This window comes from Gymnodraco acuticeps, unplaced genomic scaffold (assembly GCF_902827175.1).
Source record: "Gymnodraco acuticeps unplaced genomic scaffold, fGymAcu1.1, whole genome shotgun sequence".
NCBI lineage: Eukaryota > Metazoa > Chordata > Actinopteri > Perciformes > Bathydraconidae > Gymnodraco > Gymnodraco acuticeps.
Window position 1 is genome coordinate 987,270 of NW_022989778.1, and position 10,755 is coordinate 998,024.

The window sequence follows — 10,755 nt, forward strand, 5'->3', positions numbered from 1 at the left end:
TATTTAAGTTCTGGTTTTTCTGTCTGTCTTTGTCGGTTCCTTGTGTGTCTTGACGTTGTTCACAGGGAAGAGTTCTGTTTTGTTTCATTTAGCCTGGGAATAAAGGTGTTTTTTCTGTGAAATCTGCGTTTGGGTCCTGCCTGCTTCGCTCATCCCTGACACGAAATGCATTAAAATCAGTCGATCAGACTTATAGTAGTGCATGTTATTACGATTGTAAGTGTACAAAATTCCCCCCAACATTTGGTTACTACTTATTAGGACTGCTAATATACAGTATATGTTGTGATGCATATATTTACGAATGCAATCTGATGCTATTTCAATCAATATTTTATATATTCCTAACTCCCTGTGAAATGAAAGATGGCTGGTACTACTGCCAATCCCAATGAGAATACCAATAATTAGAAAAATATTGTAAAATGCTAACGTTGCACACATTAGGTAGTCTCCTACTGAACTACTCCATAATGATGAGTATCCTCTTAAAATGCAGTATGATGTGTTCTCATTCAGCTTCATTTGTATTGGTGGTGTTAACAACAATTTGTATTTAATAAACATACCCATAATGCAGCTCTTGCACAGTTAATATGATGTTTTTTATCGTGTCAATGTAAAACAGCAGTTTAACTGACAGTAATGTTCAAAGTGAGTGTTACCTTTAGGGTCCATGTCCAGGCAGCCGGCTTTGCTGCGGTTGTTGGCGGTCATGTATTGGTAGCAGATGGTGACGTTGAAGGTGTGGCAGCGAGTGATGTTGTAGCCCAACGACTCCCAATCCACTGCGATCAGACGGGACCGAGTCTCAGCTATCTTCAGCCTCTTAGGAGTCCGCATGGGTTCTACAGAGAAACATAGGAGAACATGGGGGAAAATAGGATGAGTGTTCTCATTAAACCAGATTGTCATAAGAACCGCAATAGACTGTAGCCTCCTGATCATGAATAACATGGGAAATGAATCCCCATTCTTTGATGACTTAGAGTTAATGTGAAAAATACTTTTGTGAACTTCAAACATTTACTTTAATTTTGCTGCATTTTAGAGTGCCGAGTCAACGTTTACCCCAAGATGAAACAAGAGGGGTTTTACGATCATCTATTTCTGCTCCTCGCTGCCATTCAACCATTTCTCAAATGCAATCACTTCTTCAAGGCACGTCTTTAGGTTTCCATCTTTTATGTGAACTCAGAACTATTTATTGTCAATATAATCTACAGTACCTTCTCTCAGGCCTGCCCAGGGCTTTAATTACCTTAACTGGCTCATTTAACTGGATCAATAACCCACAGAACACACACACACACACACACTCACACACTCAGGCAAGACCGCACAGACAAAACCAAAAATGATCCACTTGCTGTCTGCTAACATCAGCCATTATAGTTCAGGCAATACATTTTAAATTACATTTTTACCAATGTTTGCTTCTCCAACCCTTCAACTCTTTAGATGAAGATCTACTTCAGAGGGGTTGCTGTGTTCTTGTAATTTCTACAAAGATACCAAATGAATCTGTGTCTGAAACAGGTACAACGCTTTGAAAGAGAAGAAGCGATGGAATAAGTATTCAGACCCAAAACACTCTATACCATGCAAAAATCTTAGAGTGTATGTAAAAAGTGAAATACAAATAGTGAGATAAAGTAAATAGGTGTATGTCAAATATGTATGGTAGTTGAGTAGATTTACTTAGTTACATTCCATCACTGTATTAAAGACAGGATAAGTCCAGTTGAACCGTTGTTGTTATTCTTCAGCTAATATCATATGATTTGACATCTGAGAGCCTCATTTGATATCTTGACAACAAAAACCAGTTTAATCAGGTTCAGCGGATAACAATGATCCATTAACTCTAATGCTGACCTCGCAGATTGACTCTGGACAAACAGAACTAATTGAATTACAAGTTTTGTTTATTGTTCCTCGTAAACTGACTTCCCTCACACTGATGGTCATGATATCACCTGTTGAGGTTCCTTCTTCCTCTCCGTCTGTAACCCAGCTGCTTCCCTATGTCCTCCCAGGGTTTCTTAATAAAAACAGCTCACCTTAAATAGAGAGGCGAGTCTCTGCACAACCCCTCATTGTCTAGCTCTCTGTTTTTCTCTGGGTCTTCCTCTCTCAGAGGAGACAACACAAGGACTTCTTCTGACAACCCATAATTTGCCTGTCACTCACACACACACACGGAAAAACTCACGCTTCGGGATGTGACAGAATCAGGATTAAATCTGGGCAGAGCACGTATAGGTGTGTGTGTGTGTGTGTGTGTGTGTGTGTGTGTGTGTGTGTGTGTGTTTGCTCACCTCAATAAAACTTCTCATAATAAGAATGCATCGTCAAGGACAAACACAACTCTTTCTCTCTCTCCGCACACACACACACACACAGGTTGTAAGCCAAATACAAACATGTGCAGGTTTGCTAAGTCATTTAGATGTAAATGGCTCGCTAATAAAGAGACATAGCGACATATGAGAGAGAATGAGGAAGATAGAAGAAAGGTTGCGAAAACACCCAGGCAGGTAATTGTCTGCTGAGCAAATATGAGGGCTCATCTGTGTGTGTGTGTGTGTGTGTTTATAGCCAAAGGGTTGGAGCATTTCATGTTGGCATCAACCTGTTATTGGATGGTTGACATTTAAATAAAGGGAGAAGGAGACTTCCTGTTTTTTCCGTCTCTCCCTTTAGCTCAATATCTTCCTGTCTGTCCGTCTCCTGTTTGAATCAATACCTTTGATCCTCACCATCAACCTTGCTATTAGGACAATCACAGCCATATACACACATGGAGAAACACACACACACACACACACACACACACACACACACACACACACACACACACACACACACACACACACACACACACACACACACACACACACACACACACACACACACACACACACACACACACACACACACAGGGTTAAGGCAGTGTAATAAATTGTATTGATTTCGGGGTCTCTTGATGCTAACAGCGCTTCACAGTGAGATGCTCTTCAACATGGAATTAAAACAAAATATATGACTCGCTGTCTGACACACACACACACACACACACACACACACACACACACACACACACACACACACACACACACACACACACACACACACACACACACACACACACACACACACACACACACACACACACACACACACACACACACACACACACACACACACACACACACACACACACACACACACACACACACACGCTTTTCAAAACCCCATTCCCTTCCTTGCCCACAATGCACTGCTGCTTATCTTTGTCTATTTACTGACTGGAGATAGTGAAAGAGGGTAGAAGGCAAGGTGGGAGGAGAGGCAATGAAAGAATATGAACACATGGAGGGAAGACAATAAGAAAGAAAGAACGAATGAAGGAAGGCAAAAAGAGTAGCATAGAAAATGAGTAAAGAAGAGTGGAAAAACAAAGCAATGCGAGGAGAAATGAAACCGGGGCTGCAGGGAGCGAGGGACGGATAAAAGGAGCAGAGAGAGAAACGGGAGAGGAAGATGAGAGAGGGAGAGAAAGAAGCCGAGAGGAGGAACGGGGAGAGACGATAACTAGTTTGGAACGTGGCCAGACTGGAGCGGGACCCGGTCCAACGGTAAGCCACAGAGGCTGCCTTGTCCCCCTTCTCCCTCCTCCGGTAGACATACAAACGGCGGGATTCATGTTGGAACTAAAAGGCTTTGTTCTCCACAGATGGAGCTTTGAAAACAACAACAATACCAATAAACACCAACAATAACACCGAGGACGGCAAGCTTCATATCAGCCCAATCCAGAGGTTGGAATTAAAAAGAAGGGGAAACAAAAGGAAAGGAAATGAAACTAAATGAAATACAAGTATGCAGAGGGCAACAAATAAATACCCTGTCCCTCAATGTGAAGCATTAGAAGGTGCCAATAAGTATAAAGTAAAGAAGACATAGAGCAGGAGAAAGAAGCTTAAGGAAGAGCAGAGAAGAATGGAGGAAAGAGAAGGGGAGGGGGATACAGAAAAGGTTGACAGGAGATGCAGCTAAATCCAAGTTAATCTGTCCAATTAGTTCACGGTAATCCCTCCACTGTCATGAGGAAGACAAATGAAACTCCCGTTATGAATTCAGTCTCTAATTCTCATTTTCTCTCTGCATGGTCTCTCTATGGGCCAGGTTTAAGCACATGAAAGGTGCAAAATGTGCGCCGCAGCATTCATTCATTCAATTTACACTCTGTGAAATTTGATTTGCCAAAGCAGAGGATAATTAGGAGATAAATATCAAAAAGGGTTTAGATATCATTAAGTGGTGGGATATGTCACACATCAACAAGCCAGGGTATATGCAGGAATCCTGAAGTCAGATGTAATACCTTTTAAGACTTTCTTTAAGACCCTTTCCATACATTTTAAGACCTCATCGCCACTTTGAGTTCTAACCGGTTACCTTGGCGACACACTTTACCTCACATTTACTATACACAGTATTGATTGTCTTTCCTCCTTATCTTCCAACCATTTGGACGCAAACTTGCATTTCCCCATAACGATGTTGTTTAACAACCGGCGTAAACGGGCCTTCGTGCTATCAAGCAGTGAGCGTGCGATGTCCTGTTCAGATGACGTCAAATCCAACGGGATGCCATAAATAAACTACACAGAATCACACTACACACCTACGCAATGATTACATTCAGGCAGACTGTAGAATACAACCTCTTTGGACAATTTATATACTTATTGAAAACAAGATACAAAATGTGATACCTTGGAAAATGCCGTTTAATACTTTTTAATAGCCTTCATTTTCGCTAAATTGATTGATCAACTTGTAATACTTTTCAAGACCCCGAGGACATCCTGACAAGCTCAACAAAATGAATGTAAAGAAGAAAGGTAAGAAAAAGAAGATTTAGTCACAATAAGCAGGTTGGTTAAGGTAACGAGTCATTGAACAAACTTCTCCGTATATGAGAAATAAATGCTTGAAACAACTTATAAAGATTTAATTAAAATGAAGTGTATACTTTGTTGAGGTGGTATGTCATACCTTGAAGGTTATGTGCATAGGCATGTTCATGCATCTTCTCCTTTTGACTTAATGAGTAGTGAAACACAACCCGACCTTCTCACCATCACTCATATCACAAAGTCAAAGAAATAATTTAAACACAGGAATATAATTAAAGCATGAAGGGGCCTGATCGTGTACGATACGTTGAGTTAGTGTTGCGATACATCCTTGTTGTAATAAATCAAATCAAAATCTGACCTACACTTCAAAAACCAAAGATGTATCTCTGGCAGGACTCCTGATAATCCTTTGTGTGCAGGGTTTACAGTGCACTCACCCCTCAAATATTACGCCAATTCTGGTTCACATTATCAAATGTCCTGTTTTCTATGAGTCTTGACATTTGCATAGAGTATCCTTAATTAGCTAAGAACGAAAACAGCCCAATTTAGGTCACAATCCACGCCTCCTTTCGTTTCATTACATTACATTTAGCTGACGCTTTTATCCAAAGCGACTTACAATAAGTACATTCGACCAGGAAGACACAACCTTGAAGAAAACAGAATCATAAAAGTACATCAGGTTTCATAGAGCCAAACATTTCAAGTGCTACTCAACTGGCTTTAGATAAGCCAGTCCTTTATTAGTATATAAGTGCTCTGTTAGCAGTTCTTTGTTGGTTGCAAATGGTAAAGTATTGCAGCAATGTTATTCCATTTTTTTTGGAGTTCTGAGATGTTTTGCTATTTGTCCTTTAAGTATATATTTCCAGTTCTTACACAAAATATATCTTTATATGTATACCTAATAGAATTGCAGGCTTCTCTTCTCCACCTAAGCATCTGCATGTGGCTGGAAAATGATCCAGGAAAAAGCTAACTCTTCAAATGTTCCATAATCTACCACATGAACACACAGTGGACTGTACTGTTGAAGCCATTTCAAGGGTCTGACCCCTAAAGCATCACAGTGCTGACTGTGTGTGTGCATGTGTGTGTGTTTCAATATATAGAAAGAAGTACATTTGATATATTGTGTGTGATTCCTGCTACATCTGTGCCTGTGTGTCTGGAAATGTGTGATTCCATTCTTCCATTAATCCAAGTGATGCTGAGTTTGTACAACATACGAGAAATACTGTGGCTCTCTGAACTGTGTGTGTGTGTGTGTGTGTGTGTGTGTGTGTGTGTGTGTGTGTGTGTGTGTGTGTGTGTACATTTCTCTCCATCTCGGTACTGCTTAGTGTGTCACTCTTCTGTGTTTGACCATGCCTGTAAGTGAGTGAGTGTGTGTGTGTGTGTGTGTGTGTGTGTGTGTGTGTGTGTGTGTGTGTGTGTGTGTGTGTGTGTGTGTGTGTGTGTGTGTGTGTGTGTGTGTGTGTGTGTAACCTGCCATGACCAAAAGGTTTTCAGCAGAAAGTGTAGGATTTGGATTAAAAGCTACTTCATCAACTCACACACACATACTATACACACACATGCACACACACAATCACTCACTTTTCTCTTCAAGTTGATTATTTTTCACCCTTTTGACATGAGCAATGAATCACAAAAGAAGAAAAATTGAGAGGAATTGGAGACAGAAGGAACAAGAGAAAGAAGAAGACAGAAGACAAATAAAGGGTAGTAGAAGAAGAGATGAAACGAGAGAGAGATGAAATCATCCCTCTTATATCAATTGCTCTGCAGTGATTTCTGCTGTGCATCTTATTACCGTTGTTGGTTTTTAATTAAACACTATTTCGTGGTGTTTGTGCAGTGTGTGTGAGTGTGCATGTCTTCATCATTTTGAAATCAAACTGAATATTCAGTAAACTACAGGTGGCGGGATCAGACAATCCTAACCAAACAGAAAAAGCAAAGGAATCATTACCATTTAAATAACATTTCTACCCCGTGTGTGTGTCTGTATCTCAACAAACACATATCCACATTAGTGTGAGTGTGCTGATACATCAGGTTTGAGAACTACAGGAAGGGATTCGTCAGAAATTGTCAGGGAGTAGAAGAATTGTGGCCAATTTATATAGTGTTGGATTTAGCAAAGGGATTTTGTGTGTTTCAATGTATGCAAATGAGTTGTGGGACACAGGATAGGGATTTACCTCACTTAAAATAAGGCAAGGCAATTTTATTTATAGAGCACTTTTCAGCACGTGGCGATTCAAAGTGCTTTACAGATTAAAAGCGAACGACATTTAAGAACAAATACATTATTAAAAAGGCATTTAAAAACAGGCAAAATAAGAATTTTTATTTTTCAGAGGAATACTTTGACATTTTTGGAAGTGTGCTTATTTCCTTTCTGCAGGTTATATGTGATATGAGGCTACAACCTGTTAGCTTAGCTGAGCTTAAAGGGGAAACAGATTGCCTCGCTGTAAGGTGTGTTAGTACTTCTAAGGTCCACTATTTAACATGCCAGTATTATGTCTGGTTTTTGTTATTTGTGAAAAAAGCCAAAGTTTAAAAACCTTAACTTTTTTTTCACAGGATATTATGGGCTTGACTATTTCTTGTTTGGGTTTGTCACTGTGAGGTTGGCAATTAGCGGGAACACCAGTGGCCATACTTGGCATTGCAACCTCGAGCAGCATTATGTTACTAACACAGATCCAAAAAGAAAAGGTAACATCTTTAAATCTGATAAGGAAGTTATGTTTTTGGTTTGTTTGTTTGTTAGCAGGATAAACAAGACACTAACGGCCCGTCCACACAGCGGCGTGCGTTGAAGCTTCCAACGCTTCTGCCCATTCACTTTGAATGGGGTGACGTCACTTTTAGCCGAACTGCATCGTGGGAAGCGACGCGGAGCGTTGCTGGCGTGGCTCGCTGCAAAAGTTGAGCAATGTTCAACTTTTGACGCCTCGGCAGAAGCGTCAGCCAATCGAATCATATGCCAGTACAAGCTCTAGCCAATCAAACCGCTGCTTGTGTCTTTTAAGAACTATCTTCTTCTGGAACCTGTGGACATTTTTCTTTTCGGTTTCAAATAATAAACACCTGTTTTTTCTAGTAAATTCATTGCAACAGTCTCTGCCTATAAGCAGAATGTTTGCATACCCTCTATTAATAGTTTGAAAACATTAAACTACATTGTTCATTGGGACAATCGCTGCAGTGCTACTGTAGTGTCTGAAATTCATTAGAGTAGAAATCAAAGACCATGAAAGATTGACGATCTTTCTCTTTGCTTTGTCAGTATGCACATTATTCAGATACACAGGATGATATGATGTAAGTCTCTCAATTCATAAACAGATCTCCCTGCTTTTGGTCTGATATCAACACATTGTGTGGATTACAAAGAGCTATCGTCTTTCACTCAAATGTGTTCCTGCGTGAGTGAGGAGAGGAAGATTCATTTCCTTTTCCTGTCAAACAGGAAACTGTTCAATACATGAGTCGCCTGAACAAGTCTATGACTTCCTCTCTGTCAATAACCCCCCCCCACCACACACACACACACACACACACACACACACACACACACACACACACACACACACACACACACACACACACACACACACACACACACACACACACACACACACACACACACACACACACCACACACACACCACACACACACACACACACACACACACACACACACACACACACACACACACACACACACACACCACACACACACACACACACACACACACACACACACACACACACACACACACACACACACACACAGGTTGGCAGACATCAGTCAGGCCCTGTGGTTATGAGTTTTCATCTCTCTTTCATTTCCATTCTCCAGTTTCATCATTCTCTCGCGCTCTTTCTCCCCGCTGCCGCCTCTATTCTCCTCCTTTTCTTTCCGGGCCTTATTGTTTTTCATCATCTCTCCATCACTCCTTGATTCTCTTTCTCATTCAAACTCACTGCTTTTCTTTCTGTCTCTTTCTCTCGCATATCAACCCTCTCTCCCTCGCTCCGTCTCTCCCCCTCAGGCTAGCTGTGTTTATATTTCAGTCGTTTATTTCTACAAATGTCAGACAGTGTTTCTGCCCTCCGACTATTGATCCACAGAGAGGGAAAGAGACGGGGGGGGGGGGGGGAGAGGCAATGAGAAAAAGAGGGGGGGAGGGCAGCCAAAAGGAACGAAGTAGAAAGAGAGGTAGATGGGAGATATGAGAGAATGAAGGAGTGAGAGAAGGAAAGAAAAAGCAGGATACAAGTGAGAAAAGGTGGAGAGCCTCCAGTATTGTAATCACTCTTTCTCTCAGATCAGTGAGCAACCACGGACTGACTCAGGCTCTCCCACTCCTTTTTTCTCCAATTCTCTCCCTCACTACACCTCTCCTCCCCTCTCCCTGCCTGCTCATAGTATAAATATCACTCCACAAACTAAAATATAGATATATGGACCAAAAAAACCAACAGTAGACAGACGGATCGATAGATAATCAGACAGGGAGACAAAGCTGTGTTGCACAAGCAGGCTCCAGTTACTTACCTTTTATTCTTGCAGAAGACAATTTCTCATATTTTAGGTGGACATACATGTTTATAATACAACTTCATGGCATTCACTATAATCAAAGGTATAAGGAAAATGTGTATGTGTAAGGATTATAATGGAAAACTATTATTTTTGCATTGTTGCAAAAATAATAGTTGTTGTTTTCTTTATATATATATATATCACAAATTGCTTACGTTTATTAAACAAAAACAGCATTTCCTACCTGCACATTTGGTCCGGGTGATGAGTGGGGGTCCAGATTTGCCCGTCCCACCCTCTCCTGGTCTGGTTAGTAACACTCGGACCTCGTACTCTGTGTCGGGGTCAAGATGCCATAACTTGTAGTTTGGAGAGTTGACGGCGTGAGTCTCAATCCAGCTGCCTGATGTCATGCGGTACTCAACCTGAAAGGAGAGAAATCACACATTAGAGTTATTTGAGTATTTGGTATTAATCTGATGTTATGCTCACTATGAATGTAAATGTCAGACAGGGAACCAAAAAGAATATTAGCTTAAAGGAATAGTGTTGTATTAAGAAAAGGTTCTTGGCAGTTGTCACCTTGTTAAAGTAGTTTTCACTATAAAACACCTGAAATGAACTCTAATCATATTTTAGTGACATTATTTATGACCATTTGTGTGTATACATGATCACAAATTATGTTATTGAAATGTTGTATTGTATAATAATTCTCATGTTACATTTTTGTATTATTGTTTACACATTCAAAATAAATCAAATCAAATGTAATACATTAGTCCAACATTAACAGTTAAAATGCTGCTTAAAGAAGTAATGAGAGGTAATATAATAATGAAATACCCTTGTTAGTTTAAACATGTTGATACAGAAGTCAGTCTATCTGTTTACTTTTGGGGATAAGGTGATTGTTGTGGTTGTTTAATGCTTCCCAACTACACAATGTCTCTTACTGAACCTTACCCTCTTTTAGTATAATAGGTCCATCTCCAAATATGGAGTTAGCATTCAGCTGAATCAGCAGATATGTGGGGCCGACACCCAGCAGCTGGGGCGGGGCGATGGGGTGCGGAGGCTCTGAGGAGGAAAAACAAAGAACAAGATCATAAAAAGAGTATTCAAAATGCCTCACAAGAAAAAAAAGGTCACACGAGAGTGTAGAGACAACATGATGTAGCCGCTGTGACACGAAGCCTAGTTGGTGTAACAGCTGAAGGGATTTTCGTTTAGACTTTATATTAACTGCACTAA

At 40.5% G+C, this 10,755-nt stretch overlaps 1 protein-coding gene across 25 annotated transcripts in view; it reads right to left on the reverse strand.

Annotated features, from left to right (window-relative positions):
* ptprk (protein tyrosine phosphatase receptor type K) overlaps nt 1–10,755 on the reverse strand; it is a 123,307-nt gene that overhangs the window by 33,278 nt on the left and 79,274 nt on the right. For all 25 annotated transcript variants that reach the window (XM_034220657.1, XM_034220750.1, XM_034220717.1 and 22 more), the window contains 3 exons: nt 10,468–10,581; nt 9,746–9,925; nt 666–848 (listed from right to left, as the gene is read on the reverse strand). In XM_034220657.1, coding sequence (XP_034076548.1) covers nt 666–848; nt 9,746–9,925; nt 10,468–10,581 — 477 coding nt within the window. The remainder of the gene's footprint in view (nt 1–665; nt 849–9,745; nt 9,926–10,467; nt 10,582–10,755) is intronic.